The sequence below is a fragment of the Trachurus japonicus genome, chromosome 10, assembly GCF_045865225.1.
Source record: "Trachurus japonicus isolate A0001 chromosome 10, Traja_1.0".
Lineage (NCBI taxonomy): Eukaryota > Metazoa > Chordata > Actinopteri > Carangiformes > Carangidae > Trachurus > Trachurus japonicus.
The window spans coordinates 7516111-7534344 of record NC_140916.1 but is presented as its reverse complement, the minus strand read 5'-3'; the positions used below and the strand labels follow the sequence as shown (position 1 = coordinate 7534344).

The following is an 18234-nucleotide window of genomic DNA, read 5'->3' as shown; positions in this document are numbered from 1 at the left end:
TTCATTAAGCCACAGACATTTCATGTGAGGAGTCTCTAAGTGATGGTCGGAGGTGAATTTTTTTTCTTTTTTTTTTCGGAAGCAGGTTTGTATGAATAATAAATGTCTGGTTTGGCACATTAGCAGAGGTCAAGCCTGAGTGGAGGAAACAGCTGTGTTGTGGTGTGTGGGATACATGATGGTGGAGCAGAGGGGGGGGGGTACACTGGAGCCACAGATTTTAAGTCATTGTAAAAACACAGATCAATGTGATGAAGCTGCAGCAATAAATAAATACATAAATAAAGTCACAATAATCAGGGATTCAAATTCAAGTGTATTAATTTTTTTAATCACATCAAATGGTGAAAAGTCATTTGATTGTTTATTTTTGTGTCACGGTCACTTCACCAGTGACTCATTTACACACGCTACAGTCGGGGAGGGTGTCAAACGTTAAACATTTGTCGGAGGAGTGGCAGTGTCACATGACCATCTGGACAGGAACAGGAGCGTTTCACGTATCCACTTATCTTCTCAAGAGCAAATCATAAGAATAAAATTTTAATAAATACTCTCACATATATTTATATTCTATCTTCTCTTCATATACATGCAATTCTTTTCTTCTTTTTTTTTTAACATGCTAGGTAATTACAATGTTACACTTTGCAGAAGCTTAAATAAAATGCTTTGATTTTGCTGCAAGGAGCCGAAAAATCAAATACCTATTTACAAAAGCTCTTTCATAGATCTGTGCATCTTCTGCTCGGTTGTTACGCAACCAATCAATCTTTGTGGATTTGTTTACACACTCTTCATCACAACACTTACACATCTTCAGTCCTGTATTAACCTCTCAAGTGCCATTATCAATAAATTAAATATTTCAATACAAGATGCTACTTATTCATTATAGGTAAAGAGAGATTTAGTTATGATCATTGTCTCATACACAAATGTTGAAATATTTTTTTTGTGAAGATAAAATGCAATAATAATAATAATAATAATAATGATATTATTTTCTTCCCAGCAATCACTTTTTATGGGCAGGAATCAAACTCTTTGTAAATCTGATCAGTGAGGAAGTCATGGGAGTGAAGTGAAGGAGGGGGAGTGGGTTACTATTAGGAGATGATTTACAGGTATATGGACCAGTAAATCACATTAAAGAAGAGGAAGGAGAAAGGGAAGAGGGCTCGGGCGTACAGGTCGACTCTTTTGGCAGCAGAGGGGATGACTGGTTTCGGAGGAGGAGGTTTCTTGTTGTTCTTGGCCTGGGATTTTCCTGCTCCGACGGGGTTTTCAATGGGCTTCCCGTAGCAGTCAAAGTTCGACAGCTCAAAGTCCCTCGGGAGCGAGCCCACGATGCTGAAATCATTGGTCCGCAGGTCCGATTTGGAGGTGCACACCTTCTTGCAGCGCGTCTCCGCCACCTGGGTGCAGGAAAGCAGACAGAGAGAATTTGATCTATGTTATCTGTAGGAAACGCATGAGGAAAAAAAAAGAAAAAAGGCAGCCTTTCTACTAAGAGTCTGAAAGCACTGCTGGCAGCCCCCGAGGCAGTGTAACTAGACCAAAGTGGTTTCAAACTGACTGAGCAACAGACACTGGAGGCCGATGAGGATTAGACTCACAGTGATAACAAAAATCCCTCCCTGCTGCAAACATTATATTCTTTCAAGAAACAACAGTCACATAAACAAATAGTGAATAAAAAGTGAGAGACTGTGTTGTTCCACATCCTGTTACCTGACATACACAGCGCTTTGTATGACTACAGGGGGAGTTTTGTACAAGATGCAAACTTCAAACAATGGAAAGAGGTGTGGCACATAACCAATACATGCATTTTTCTCACATGAAATATGTAACATAAACATAATGTGAGAAACCTGAGTTCAGCTTCATTCAATTTTGACTGGTATTGACTGGAGGAACACTAGACACCATGCTGCATTTAAAAATAGAAAAGTGTTCAGACTCCATCCGTGCACATGATTTTTTAGAAATCTCTTCAGAAATCAAAAACTGAAATCGTTCATTTACAGAAGTATTAAGAGCCTTAATTCGGTACTTTGTAGAAGCTCCTTTGGCAGCAATTACAGCTTCTCAGCCAAGTCTCTATAAGCTTTGCACACCTGGATTTGAGCAGTTTATCCCTGGTCGATCCACTCAAGCTCCATCAGACTGGATGAGAAGGTCTCTCTCTCTACAGATGCCCGATGGGAACTTAAACCAGGCTGCTCAACACAGACAGTCAGAGACTTGTCCCGAAGACAAGCTCCTGTGCCTCAGGTCATTGTTGTGTTGAAAGGTGAACCGTCGCCCACGTCTCTGGTCCACTGACCCCTCCAAGAGGCTCTCTATATTTGGCTGCACTCATCTTCCTTTCAGTTCAGACCAGCTTCCCTGCTGCTGATAAGCCCACACAACATGATGCTGCCACCACTGTGCCTCCCTGCGGGGATGGTATGAACCAGGTGGTGAGCAGAGCCGGTTTTGGCCAGACACAGTGTTTGGAGTTCAATTTTGGCCTCATCAGACCAGAGAATGTTTTTTTCCTCCTGCTCTCAGAGTCCTTTAGATGCCATATGGCAAACTCCAGCAGGGCTGTCGTGTTACCTCCACTCAAAGTGGTTTCCATCTACCCCCTCTCTCCCCATAAAAGACTGACTGATGAAGTGCTGCTGAGATTGCCGTCCATACAGCAGGTTCTCCCATCTCTGAAGCTGTGTTATAGTGACACCTCCCTGAACAAGGCCCTTGTCCCTTCTTTCCTCCCCGTTACTCGGCTTGGCCGGACACCCAGCTCTAGGAAGAGCCCTGCCTGGTCCAAACTTCTTCCATTTCACAGTTATTGAGGCCACTGTGCTCGTGGGAACACTCAAAGCTTTAGAAATGGCTTCATGCCCCTGCCCTGACCGAAGTCTGCAGAGACTTCTTGGCTCGGTTTTTTCTCCTGACCTGCAGTGGGAATTTTGGGACCTTGCATCCACTAGTGTGTGCTTCTGTAAACTATATCCAAACGAATTAATTTGCCACAGGTGGACGATCAAGTCTTAGATGCATCTCAAGGATAATGTCAGCAAAGGGAATGCACCTGAACCCATGACCGTCATTATTGAGATTTTTACAATTCCTCGTCTGGTAATTTCATTAAATCTACAACACAATCCAGTCGATGAAAGATGAAGTGGTCTGAATATTGTATCCACCATGTGTGTACTGTGTACTGTACTGTTACTTAGCTTACGTAGTAGATAGAGAGATCTATAGACATATAGATATATACAACAGATGGCACCGACTGTGCCATCACACTGGCTCAGTGCTGACTGAGCTCTCTCTGACCCACAGCCATCTGTACGCATCCACCTCCATCTACTTATTTGCTATTAATCTACTTTTCAATCTTTCTGTAAAATGGAAAGGAATTGACAAGATACTCATGTAAAATATACAACAAACAAACCTTGGCCAAAACCTGTCTGCGTCATGATTTTATAACTCTGTCTTCATCTAAGAAAATCACCAGACATAACCTGAAGACAAATTCTGAGCCACGATTTCAGCTGTGTTTAATGGAAAATGATCAAATTATTTTCTTTTTTTTAAGACTTTTGCATTTACCTCAGTGATACTAAGAGAAAGAGTGATGAGAAAATTGGTGAGAGAGAAAAAGGATGCTGTGCCGCAAAGGGCTTTAACCTGGCCTGGCCCACACCTTTATGAGAGGACGGTCTAAGTCCCTGTGTTTGATGCATACAATTGATTATAATAATGTGTATAAACCTCGTTACTGACGTCTTCCCTCTGTGTACCCTCTCCATGTTAAGTTCTTCCTCCTTCAGGAATAATGATACACGTAATGAAAGTAGTTTATTTGGAGGCGAGGCTCAGTGTATTGGAAGCTCTTCTTCTTCTTCTTCTTCTTCTTCTTCGCATTCCCCAAAACACAAAACTAGCTTGTAAACAACATTTAACTTCAGTTTATCTGACATGCTAAAAAGTATTTTATCAGACTTCCCATCTACAACAATACAAAATGTGGCCTAGTTTGTCCTCTTTTTTTATGATTCATGTCTTATCTTTTTAGATTCTTTGCCTGCAGACCAAACTGCACAAATCATCACATGGACATATTTCCAAACAAACTCACTTTCTGTGACTATAGTGTGACACATAAAAACAGAGTTGTGTGCACACACACAGTAGCTATGATGTCTCTCTTGGACACCACATCTATGATGCCGGTAGGTTTCATCAAAACTGAGAGGAATGTTTAAATGAGGCTGTTTAGGATTGTTGGACTCTATTGAAAATAGACTAGGAGCTGTTTGATCCTGAGTCTTGGACAGAACTCATGCTGATAAATCACAACTACTGTTATTTTAAGAGGAAGGGAAAAAAAACAGTCTTTGCAGCCAAAATTAGATTCACTTTGTGCTCTCAAACATTGCCTAATATGGTTGCTCTCCCATCTGGGGGTTTTGTAACCCCAATACACACTGTACATGCTATCTCAGCGAACAAACCGGTGCTTATAAAAAACATTCTGCAATAGGATGTAGTTTAATGTCATCCAAAAAATCCCTTTCATCAACTTCCCTGAAGGCCTGCGGGGTGAACAGGATCTAATCAGTCTATGGATGTTTACTCACTGAAGTCATTAAGCTCATTAAAGCTTCATTATTTTGATTTGGTTTTGACAAGAAAACCTATTATGCCTCAATGGAATAATGTAATCCTCTCAAACCAAATGTGGTCAGGACTAACAGAGACACAGAGGTAAATTAATTTCAATTAGGCGTGCGATTGGAAGACCCACAGTACATACCGCAAGTCTGATGTGCATGTGGGTGTCAGACTTGAGTCCTGGGCTGAGCCGTGCGTTAGAAATATTGCCAATTTCTAATGATTGGAATTCCCTGCTTTGCATTTAGATTAGATCTCACTGTTACAAACCGGCCTGAGGATGTTGGATTGGATCTGGAGTATGCATTTTGACGTTGCACCGTTTGTTACTGTGGGTGGGAGGTTGCACACAATCAGATACAAAAACACACTAAGTCAAAGCCACAAACAGCAACGTGACAGCAATGTTTTGATGATTCACTACAGCGTCGATACCCAAGGGGACATCATTTATACTTGAATAATGAGAATGATTGTTATCAGCAACACAGCCTTTTCTAAATCATATGCATACACAAGACTCAGTGTTCCCAATAGGAGATGCAAACTTAGTAATATCAACCAGGATCTTGATATTTTTGTTTTTGAATTCTTTATTTAATTTCTTGCAGTTGGAAATTGTTTGGATTTTCGTCTGTATGTCCAGAGGCTTTCAACACCAAGTAAATATTTGTATGCCCTATATAAAGTGGGTTTATGTTAATGGGACTTTATGCTGCTGTTATATTGTTGTATTTGGTGTGCATCTTATCTAACAGGCCAACAGGAACCCCCTAAATGATCAATGGAGAAAGATCTGATCTGAATTTATTCTCCTAATGGATACTGGAAATACCAGTATTGCTAAAAAGAAAAAAAAACAGATGAAAACCTTTGTAATCTGAGTGATGACACACACACACACACTATGGCAAGCTATTTTAAAATTTAAAAGCCAGACTGGATATGTGTTGTAGATATCTGTAATTCAGTTTTGCCTAGTCAAAAAGAACATTTCAGATATCTGCAACTACATTCTTCCTATCCACAATTGTCATTTCAGATATCCACAACTACGTTCTTCCTAGGACAAATGACGTCACTTTTGCCGTTCATGTGTATGGGGTTTGTCGTTACAGATATCTACAATTCAGTTGCAAATATCCGCTATGTGAATTACAGATATCTGTAACTGAATTACGACTAGTACTAATTCCAGTTTGAGATATCTACAATTTGATTCTGACTAGTCATAATTCCAGTTCAAGATATCTTTAATTCACCTCAATTAAAGATGTCTACATGTCCCTTTTCGGATATCTTAAATTAAGTTTTGACCAGGCGAAATGACGTTGTAGATATCTGTAACTGGAATTATGACTAGTCAAAATGACGTTGAAGATATCTCAAACTGGAATTCGTACTAGTCGTAATTCAGTTACAGATATCCGTAATTCACATAGCGGATATCCGCAACTGAATTGTAGATATCTGTAATGACAAACCCCATACACATGAATGGCAAAAGTGACGTAATTTGTCCGAGGAAGAACGTAGTTGTGGATATCTGAAATGACAATTGTGGATAGGAAGAATGTAGTTGCAGATATCTGAAATGTTCTTTTTGACTAGGCAAAACTGAATTACAGATATCTTGAATAAAAAATCCAACTATTCAAAATGTAATTACGACTAGTCAGAAAGACGTTGTTGATATCTACAATGTTAATTCCGGATAGTCAAACTTAGCTTTTAAATGTTAAATCTGCTTGCCATACACACACACACACACACACACACACACACACACAAAGAGACAAGTTATCAAACCAGATCCACTGACGTGCAAGGTGCTGACATGAAGCGGCGTCCCTCCGGTCCCGTTGACCGTGTTGTTTCTAGCGCTGGGGCTCTTTCCCGCAGCTTTCTCCTTATTTGCCATCTTGGCCTTCTCGGCCTCGATGCGCTTCGGGCTGTTAAGCATCACTTGAACCACGGCGTACTCCACCAGCGAGGCGAAACCAAACAGCAGGCAAGCAATGAGCCAGATGTCGATGGCCTTGACGTAGGACACTTTGGGCAGCTCTGAAGCCAGGGAGGTGCACTCAGAAGACAGAGAGAGCACCGAGAGGATGCCTGGAGAGACAAGGGAGACGGTGACCTTGTCAGTCAGAAAAGTAAGAGGAAGTTGAATCCATCTACATCAAAACTGTAACTTTTTCAGTATGAATGATTCCCTCCTATGCACTTCCTGTCCATGCTTATCCTATTTTTGTGATGTAATTTTAAACACCTGTTTTGATTAAATTTAAAAAATAGAAAATGAAAATATCAGTAAGGTTGTTTTGTTTTAGCACTTGCCAGTTTTTGGTATCTGATGCTGTTGACACATTTAGGTAGATGCCAAAAAAGGAACTGATGATTGCAACTTGCTGCTAATATGAGTGTAATTATGAAATTTTCAAAATAAAACACAGACATCAATTGTTTCTCGAAATAAAATGATCCATCCAATGCTGAGAGAAGAAAAACAAAACAAAAAAAACAATCCTCTTCAGGGTACAAAAATACAGAACAAATTAATCTCCCAATTTGCACAATAGCTGTAATACATGCTTACATCAACACAAGGGCCTCTGAAAAGATAACTGCAATTCGGATGCATGACCGTTTCTTTACCCCTTTTATTAGGACATCTCCAGAGCTCAGACAGCCTCTAATGACACAGTCATTTTAAATCGTTTTTTATTTTTCCAGTCTCTGATGGCCAACAGAATTACAGGTTAGAGACTCCCCCCCTTGCACAGCAGCACTTGTCTCAGACTACAGCAGAAATAATTACAGCAACTCTGAAGGGGGGGTGGGGGTCCTCACCAACAGTAAAAGGGCGTCACTCCCCTTTTTCTCACTGTAATGCTACTTCAGAGACAGAATTAATATATATGAATGGACGATGTAATGGGTTATGCCTCCATTATGGTCGCTCGTTAAAGACTGATTTGTGTATAAAGTTATACTTTTTTAACATCACTTCTTAGAGCATTTTAAACAGACTATTATTGATGCTGAGATCATTTGCCTTGAGATAATTTGCCTTGTTAATTTATGACAGCTTCAATTGCATGTACAGAGTAAAACATGGTCTTTTTATCAGACAAAAACAGATGAACAACATAGTATATGACTGTGATGGAAAGCTAAACAGTTTTTTTTATTGTGACATTTGTTTATATCCCCCATGCAGAAAGAAAGCATGTGGTGTTAACTTCAAAATGCATTCATAGTTAAATGCACATATGGACGCGACACTCTAAACACCCCTAAGTGCTATAACACACACACAACACACACACACACAAATAGACGGAGCAATAAATGAGAGTAGTCCCACAGCTGGGTGTTGACTGACCTGGACTGATCCCATTTAAAGAGGAGTCAGAGGAGGCTTCCAGGTGGAGTTGGAGTGATGATGGGATGAAAGTGGTGATAAATAACTGGAGGGAGGGATGGAGAAAAGGAGGCAGTGGATGGCTGGAGTGGGATAACAATGGATTATCTTATCCATGCAGACCTGCACACACACACACACACAGGTGCCTGTGTGCAACTGTATATGGGTGACACTGACATAGCTATTACATATAGATTGAATCGTGGAGAGGGAGCAGAAAAAGGTGGAAAGTACAATGGACATTTTTTCCAGCAAACACAAATGTTATGTTTTCTGTACTGTACATACAGGGAAGAATATTAAAGTCTAGACAAATTCAGAACAGATTCCATGGTCACAAAATATGTCATAAAATATATTGTCCTTGGGGACAATTTCTAAACAGTATAATGTACAATCACAGACTGCGGCCTGATGCAGATTTTGATTAATTGAAATTAGCTAGTCTATATTATTGCACAATATTTAGCGGATACTTAAAGGGGAACTATGCAAGTTTGAGCTAACCCACTAACATGTGCATTTGTTTAAAACAAAGTTGAACACAGCCTCCATTCTCCCCATAACAAGTTATTTAACCATCACTTCGAAGCTGCTCAATTAAGGTAAAACATTGCATAGCTCCCTGAAGGCCCATAATCAAATGTTGATACAGACAGAGCTTGTACGTCAAACTAATTTTTTTTTTTTTTTTTACAAACCTTTCCAAAAACCAAAAACACAAGAGGAGCATGAACGTATTATGTAATTCACAGTATGTAACTAATTAGCTAACATTAGTAAGCTACAACTGAAAAAAAGTAATGCTAGCAATTGCAGCTGACAAACAATATAGCTGTCAACTAGATAACAGAAACCTGCTCTTGTTTATATCATGGACTCATTTCTTCAACACTTTCTATTTTGAGTAGTAAATCTGACATCATTATCTCTGCAACCAACAGATCGGCTCGGCTCAGCTTAGCAAACAGTTTACAGGTACAGTTTGAGCATCCGCTACATCTGTTGACTGCAAAGTTGACAATTAATTATGTGTTTAAATATATAATGTTCTGCTGTTCAAGCTGTGTTTACTGTAAATAATAGTAATGCAATTTTAATCTCATGAGCAGGTGCCACATTGATCAGTTACCAAGTGTCTAATTACGGTGCATTGCTACTTCAGCTTATGTAATTTGTAATTTGATGAAACAACAAACGGACACACAAAGAAACTAAGAAAATGCTGGAAGGATGAAGATGCAATGAGAGGAGTGCTCCTTAATGAGATGAATAAAGGTCACAAGAAGTCTGGGAGTTGCTGTCCATTGTCATGCAAAGCGAACTAGGACTGCGCCTGCATCTGGTTCTTGCCTGATTTATTCAGCGCACACAAAAAATACACAAACAAAACTTAAGTACTACCAGTGCTGACCCATTCTTGCGTCCCCCTTGGGGCACAGACTAACAGTCTAGTAATGTAGCTGGACTTTCTTCGGGCCACAGACATTGTGTGCTCCCTGGTTTGGAGAAAAACAACAGCACTGCTCCTCATGCAGCTCAGCACACTCCTTCATTAATTGGGTTAATAGGGATCAGGTGTGCCTCGTTGGCCAGCTGAGTGTCTCCAGGTTCTCTCTGTCTCCTGAACAAACCCACTCGCATGAACAAAGATTAGCCAGAAACCCAGCAATCTGTACTTGTTTCCCACCATCAGCTTAGTCTTGTACCTGCACATTTTACACCGGAGTTCAGTTTACAAGCAAGATTAAATGTTTAATTCTGATATTAACTATTAAAGGTATATTGTGTAAGAATTACTCCCATCTAGCGTTGCAGTTGTATATTGCAAGCAACTCAATCTTTGTCATGCTGCATTCACGTGAAATTGGGCAGACGGCAGACGGACGACAGCCGCTGCAGGTAACGGCATAAACAATCCTCTATGTAAACAAGTGGTCCGTCAGCTCGAGGCAAAACAATACATGTGACAATATGTTGTCATGGCGATGTCGTATTGTTGTACCTGACCCACGTTTTACCGGCTTTCTCTCGACTTCTGTGACTAAAATGACATCTGGTTTGTTACCGACGGCCGTCTGCCCGACTGCAAGTGAATGCAGCATCAGTGTAACGCTGCATTCCTCCTCACTGCGTTACCGCGGTGACTTTTCACAGACGCCACCTCGACCTGAGCCGACAGCTCCGGCGTCTCCGCTGAGTTTCTGTGGTTTCCTACCGTCACGCTGCCACTGAACGTAAAAACATGGCAACACGACATGGCAGCCAGCACCGAGCTTACCCGCTCCATGTAGATATGAATGATATGAACGGCAAATTCAGAGCTGAAAGGAACACTTCAGTTTGTTGATGGGGGTGATTATTGATGAATGAAAAACGTACTTTTGAACGAAATAATCGATTTTCGTGAATAGATAACAGGAGATGTTACACAATGTCCCTTTAAAAAACATGAAATTAGGGGGCTAAAAATGAATATAGGTAAATCTAAGTGATATCAGATCAATATCTGAAGGAGAAATCAAACCAACACTAGCCTCATGTTGAATCTCTAGTGGTTACTCCACATTAACATGGGCTCAAATTCCTGATTCCTTCATTAGATAAGTGCCGCTTGCACCTAAATTACCACTGCTGTGGGTCGCATCTGTCAATTACAGCTATATTCAATGATTTATCACATCCAGGCCAACACTGGACATGGTACCATGGTTGATAGATAAAGTCCTTCATGGTGCCAAAGTGATTGATGACACCATGACGGAGACAGTCGGGGCCGTAATGTCAGTGATCCCTGAAAACATATAAATCCTTCAGAGAGGATTTTATTTGATCGACCAAAGTCTTTTTCCCCATGGCAAGTTTTCACACCTAATTACCTCAGCGACATACAGTACAGTACAGTACAGTACACACTCTCACCCACTTCCCCCGCTTTTGATCTTAGAACCAAAACAGCACAAGCAACATTCACAAATCCTCCTTTGTGCTGGTCAGCGTCAGTGGAAGATGATCAATAGAGTTAAAATAATCCATACCCAGGGGAACCCTGGCAGCACTCGCGTCAGGGTTGATCCAGAAGGACAGCCAGGAGAGGACAACGATGAGCAGCGTGGGGGCGTAAACACCCATCATGTAGAATCCGACCTGTCGCCTCAGGGTGAAGATAACCTCCACACATGTGTAGTACCCTGCATGGGCAGACAAGACAAGAGAGGACATACACTGACATCAAGCATACGGTAGTTTGTTTTCCAGCTCACAGGCCGAATCCTCCAGAGGACACGATCCAAGAGGGAGTGAATCTGCACCATTTAAATCAACAGTTTTTTTGCAGTTTTTATAACCAAATGGGAGATACTTGTACTCTCTATTTACACTCTGAATGGCTCAACATAAACGCTGCATCACAGCATTTCTATAAGCACAAAGATGTCAGCGGGTTATTACCTGATTGAGTCTAGAAATATCAACCTGTAATGCGAGTATTCAGACCCTGAAGTGAAACACGGCTGGTGAGAGAAATGTCTCCATACTGACTTGGTCTATTAAATCCCCATTACTAAGCATTTGGAGGAAAGGTATATGGTCCAGGGCAAGTCCTGTATCTGATCTGCCTCCATTTGCCCAAGTATAAAAGGATGAAAGGGAAATCACAGCTGTGTGCACCATTAGTAGCAGAGAAAGCAAAAAGAAAAAGAAAGAGCTTTAACATCATTTCAGCTAACTTTGTTAAAGCTGAGACCTGGTTGAGCACTCAGGGCAGCAACCCCCCCAAAAAACAAAAAAACACGGCTTCCAATTGATAATGTGCCAATTATGTAGGAGACCTGTCGGAGAGGCAGAGGAAGGATTATTTTTCTCAACACATGAGCATAAATTTCTACTCATGCACAATCCACTCTAACTAATCCACCTGTGCAGAGCTATGGTTTCCATTAGTCGGGCTTAACTGTGCACGTATTAAGCATCCATACTATTCAGACCTCCTATGGCCGTGTTGTGTTTTCTCGCTCTTTTGATGCTGGTCGTCAGGGTCCGATGGGATGGCAGAGTGGATGGGCGTGAGTAATATTGAACTAGCCTTGGGATTTTCAGGGTGATCCTTATTATACAGCTTATAAGGGCTGCCTGTGTCGCGGAGCAGGCTCGCACCAGTTGTACACACAGAGGTGATCTTTGTGTCTGGACAGGTTGTCATGGTTACCCGTTAAAAGGCTGACTCATTGCACAGCGCTGTGCCTCCCCGAGTGCGAGAGCACCGAGGTCACATCGGCTCTGTCGGCTGATAGAGATTTTCTATTTCATTGCAAATGTCTTTTTGGTCTCACAACAGCCTGGAATTTGTGTAAGACACAGCACCACGACCTTAACAATTTGACTCCAATTTTATTAAAGGAATGTCCAGTGTTTTTCTTTTTTTTGTGTGTGTGTGGTTGCTAATGGTGATATGTTGTTAATTCAATCTACAGTATGTATTAACAGCTTGTCTCCACTGATTATACCTGTAGTGCACAGCAACACACAAGAATCTGTGAATCAAGGTTTTCAATGCAAAGATGAAGAGATGATGATATTTTCTGCCAGTTAAACAGCAAGGCGCCCTAGAGTGGTATCTAAAGGGTGGGGGTGGAGACATGCATACTGTACATCTGAACACAACTTAAAGGTACCATGTGGAGGAGCTGACCTTTCCCACAGCGTCTTTACCAGAGACTTCCTGTTGTTTGTGTTGTGCACGAGCAAGAGGATGGGGACAGGGTGGGGTGTTGAGGTTAGGGTCAACCCAACCCTCATCTTAACCCTAACCCTAACCTTTATGGCTTAAAACTGTGTTTTCTGAAGGTGGAAACATTTTCAATACATTTCATACACAAATAACATGTTATGTAACACAGGACACCTGTGATTTCTGAACTTAAAAAAGCAAAGTTTTTATTTAATGTCTTGCTTATTGTTTTTATGTTTTCATAGGGTCTCTATTTTTAGACAGGTTTAATATATGTGGACCTAACAAAGTATGTTTCTTGTTATTATATAATCATACAGCAGCATACTGTACGTATACATCTCTGCTATCTGTGATTTAAAAAAATTATACTGTAGGTTAGATAGAAGTCATACAGTTTTTGCTTTGATCAGATAAAAACATGCACATGAACCCTATCAGCTCCTGTCTAAGACATGATGTGCTCCAGTTTGCACTGTCAATCACTGGAGCCCAACTAATCCTACCTCAACAAAAAGATCCATCATCCTCTCTGACTGGGAACCTACAGTATTGTACTCCAGACTTACAGTGCAGCTAACCGCTGATCATTATGAAACAATTAGTTGTTGTTATGCCTCCACTCCACCCAAAAACAACACTTTCTTGTGTTTTCATCATGACAACCGACATAGATGTCAAGGAGTAGGAACACAACCTAAACAATAATCAGGGGACCTGCCAGACACATAAATGTACTTATTGGGGCCGACGTATAACGAGGACGCTACAGCTGTGAGCCCTCCCAGAACAACCTATTTTCAATTCAGACAGAATAATTAATGAAAGAAAGGAAGAAAGAAAGAAAAGCCCTAAGATAAACTGCAATAAATCAAAACGTCGTTTAGCTTAAAGCATTGCGGTTAATGGAAATGACGGCTCCAAATATTTCACTCTGCTGTAATTTTTTTTACTTTTTATTGGGTGGGTAATTCCTAATCAAAATGGGAATCCTGCCCTGTACAAACAAATATTTCTGTTTCCATTTGTGTAATTTATGTTTTTAAGATCAGAGAGAAGGGGCAGCATAACCATAACCAGGACAGTACCTGTTCCTGCGTAGAATTTGGTGCAGTTCCCATAATCGATATCTTCTTGTCTGATGTCAAACTGTGGCAGAGCAATTGCGTCCATTTGCACCGGGTCTCCAGTCTGCCACATGAACTGCAGGTCGTCGGTAGTGTAGCCAACTTGATGACAGAGGTAAAGAAAAAAAAAGTCAACATGCACCCAAACACAGCATAAACAGTATACACAAGTGCTTATATACACATATATAAACACATATTTGCATAATACATGTTTGCATGTTGTGCACAGAAACACATAATCACAGAATAAATAAGGATGTGTATGCATACAGACATAAGACGCTATAAGTCTCAGCAGTCAGGTTCGGCATTATAGGGAAACGGCTTGAAGTTATTTTGCTCATTTAAGTCTAAGCAGCTTTGTAAACAAGATGCAATAACCACAGTCAAGCTCAATTAACTGTGAGATTTTCACCACAACCTTAAAATATGATAATTTATTCCACTTCTCCACTTGCTCGCCATTCATATCGGCTTCTCAAGCACTGGCATAAATCTCCCATTTACCCCTTTAAACAACTATTTTAAATATATTCCCAACTCATAAATACTGTATCGCCCAAATACCGACCAAGCAGATGGGTTAACTGATGAGCCGGGTTAAGGTAAAGTGATATTATTTCTGGGGAAACTCACAGCTTTCGAGCTGCATTTTACACCTCTGTGTGTCCATGGGGAACAACGTCAGGTCGAGCGGACAAGACAGGGTGACGGACAACCTGGAGGAGGAGGAGGAGAAGAAGAAGAAATAGTTTTAAGTTTTTCATTTATGCTCTGCTTTAGAGCATCCACTCGTATCCACTTAAACTCCCACACAAGCCTTGTGTGCATGACACCAGTATAATGTTGAGATGTCAAAGGATTTAAAAAGTTTACCCGTCACGTCTGTATTTTTGGAGTGGAGCATTTCCAGGAGATATAATCAGTGTGTTGCAGTCAGAATTACAAATGATACATTTCAATGACTCTCTGTGGAGATGACTGAAAGCTAACACAACACACTGTAGCTGCTGGCTCAGATCGTTTACATTGAGCCCCTTGGAAGATGAAATATCTTTTTTCACCATATGTTATGCATGTCAAGAGCCTCATTATCTTCGGAGATTTCACTCTTGCAGCCTTAAGCCACAATCATTATTGACCCAGATACAAAACAAATAAAACCAAGGAATCATTGACAAGCATAGGGAAATGTTATTCTGAACAAAGCACACAGGACTAAAATCATTAGAGCTGAATGTACCATTATGTAATCACTTCAGCATCCCCAGGTAAGTGACTTGTGCAATATGTCCTTACAGTAAAATCAACTTGTTGAGCTTTGTTTACACCCACACTTAAAGCTACATCAGGACATTTGCATATTTATGTACGATTATTCTTATTTGGTTTTTGCCCTCACCAATTACTGTGAGTCATGTATCCTCTTTGACATTTCAGGATTGGAGGATAATGAACCGTGCAACACTAATACGTTACAGATATTCCCTAATTCTCTAAGTTTCCAAACCAAGTCATATAATGTCTACAATAGAGGACAAAGATAATGAAAAGAATTAATATTCATCACCTCATACTGATAAGGACGTCTCCGTTACGGAAGATGAAGAGGAGGATGTTCTCCTGAGTGACGTCGTGGAAGTTGGCGCTCTTTTCGTTGGCGAAGAACAGGTCGGGTTTCCACAGACATTTGAACATCGTGGGATCAACAGTGAGAGAATCAGACTTGTAGTCCTGTGGTAACTTCAGCCGGGGGTCGTTCCAGCGCTGCCGCAGGAAGATGTTGACTCTGTAATCCTGTTGGCGTTCAAAACCACACATACACACGTCAGTCGCTTTCAAAGTGCTCAATAACAATTGAATGGAGTAATGAAAAAATCTTTATTTTAATCCTTAAAAAGGCATCTATGTTTTTTTTCTCTCTGCTGCAGAGTGTGACTCTCTACGCAGCGCTAAATCTTCGGGACGGATTGGAAAACAAGGGGCCAGGGCTAGCTGGTTAGGGGCCAGGGCTAGCTGGTTAGCATGCTAACTTGCTATCAGTGGATAAAAAGACTTGATATTATATTGAAGTCCATATACAGTAGGTGTTCTTTCTGAGTAAAGGAACGAAGTTGATGTCGAACTCACAACGTTTATTTCAGTAAACAGTGCTAACATTAGCTAGGCTATGCAGCAAAAGCTGGGGGAGCATACATCAGTCCGACCGCCCAAAAGTCTGACCTCATTTCTCCGACTAAGTTGGAGCTAACCAACTGCTGATCGGCGGGCCCTAACCCTGGGCCGGAGGGATACGTGAGTTGGTTAGGTCCAAATAAAAACTGCGCTTTTCCTGCACTTTGAAGGGCTGAAAAAATTATATTATAGCGAACAATGGAACTGTGTTTTTTTTTTTTACGTAAAACCTCTTTTAGGCCGCGAAAATAGGCCGTTTCTTTGGGTCCATTCACAACAATGTATGTTGTAAATCTCTGGGCAGGGCTATGGGCTGGCGTTGCTAACGGGAGGAGTGCAGAGAGTCTTCTACTGCAATTAAAGTACTTAGGGGCTATTTGTAGATCATACAACCCCACTTTAAAAAAAAAATGCTACTATCCCTTTAATCTGAGTTATTCTACAGTGTTACCTTACGGTTAGGTTTAGGGTTAGGGTTACTTAAGTTGGAGAAATGGGAGGTCGGACCAATGGACGCAAAAATAAAGAATTGTATGGTCGGAGAAATGGGAAGCCGGAGAAATAGGTAGTCGGACAGACGTCATGTGCCCCAAAAGCTAGCTGGCTCCTTCATGTAAGACACTGATGATGTTGTTTTTATTTTCTGTTTTAAAGCCAAAATGTCAAAGATACAACAGCTGTGTTTCTTTTAAGACTTTTTTTTAAAAATCTTTGTTTTTCTTTAAAGAAAAAAAAAAAAACGTTCAAGAATCACATTCCACAGCTGCGATGAAAACACTCAACACGTGTCCTTTACAACATACAGGAAGCTGCATAGTCCAACGGTCAAATGTTATCAATACAACAACATCTCGTTAGTGAGCTAATTATGGTGAAATACACACATTCTTGTTGGTGGGTTACGTATCACTCAGTAAGGCTACGAGACTTTCTTTTTTTTCATTGTGCCTGGTTTGATGGCGTGCCTCAAGCTGTTCTGGGACCAGGTGCTAGGAAGGACTATTAATGCTGAGTGTGAAGATGGATGGCATGTCAAATAAAGCCACCAAAATACCATCTGTATGTGGATATGTGTGTGTGTGTGTGTGTGTGTGCGTAGACTAAATTCCATCTTCCATCCTTTCATTATTCCCTCTTGTATAACTTTCTTTTTCCCCCCTCACTTGTTTTAAACTCTTCTAAATGCCAACATTTGTCACTGCTTCGTGCTCTGTACTTTTCGGAATAAAAGTGGCTCAATTTTTCTCCTAAACTGAGAGAAATGCGAATATTTGACAACTTCAAATGATTGCACCGGTATTAAATGAGAGGAGAAAAAAGAAAAGAAAAGTGGCTCCACTGCACTCTATGGTTGAATACCAGTGATAGAAATTTACAACAGCTGTGGCAAAAGAGACCAGACCACCCATCCTCTCCCCCCACCATCACCAACCACCAGCACAGTCAGAGTGAGTGCATATACACAGAGGGTGTAATGCTAAACTACCACAATGGGAATAATGGAGCTGGAATAAACATATAAGAGACCCTATGTCCCCCCCCCCCCTCCTTTTTGGCATAAAAATGTGCTTGAGTCAAATCCAGGTCAATCAGTCTTTTAGTCAAACAGCACAACAAAACTCATCCCACCGCACCACAGATGTATTAAACACCGGATAAGGTGTCCAAACATGGTGACGCGCTCATCTCATTCACCCAGCTCATTGCCTCCATGCCCATTATGTGTGTCATTGTCTCCGGCTGACTGCTGGGCTCACAGGAATGGCATGAAAATAATGATTCACGTTGTTATTGGTTCGCCAGTGGTCTTTGAAATGGTGATACGCAGGAAATTTTCTTCATAATGTTACAGCTGCTTCCTCTGTCACGGACGTGTTTGAGCCCAAGGCGGCCGTTTGACCTGCAGTTCTGTCTTTTTGCCGCTATACAGTACGACGGCTGCGATCACCGCAGTGTTTTTTTGTTGCTTTAAACCCGGTGATCCTGGGGGCGTATTTTAGTTGCATGTCTCTCTCTCTTCCTCTTTGTTTCCTGTCAGCATCTCTGCTGTAACTTATCTAATAAAGCAAAAAAACACAAAAACTCCCCTC

General features: G+C 41.0%; 1 protein-coding gene across 1 annotated transcript in view; it reads right to left on the bottom strand.

Moving 5' to 3' along the window:
* Positions 1–303: 303 nt before the first annotated feature.
* The window catches only part of glrbb (glycine receptor, beta b), a 32373-nt gene continuing 14442 nt past the window's right edge, over positions 304–18234 (bottom strand). Inside the window, exons 5-10 of the mRNA XM_085789076.1 lie at positions 15540–15766; positions 14606–14688; positions 13928–14068; positions 11149–11301; positions 6503–6795; positions 304–1418 (exon numbers count right to left, since the gene is read on the bottom strand). Coding sequence (XP_085645202.1) covers positions 1122–1418; positions 6503–6795; positions 11149–11301; positions 13928–14068; positions 14606–14688; positions 15540–15766 — 1194 coding nt within the window. The 3' untranslated portion in view covers positions 304–1121. The remainder of the gene's footprint in view (positions 1419–6502; positions 6796–11148; positions 11302–13927; positions 14069–14605; positions 14689–15539; positions 15767–18234) is intronic.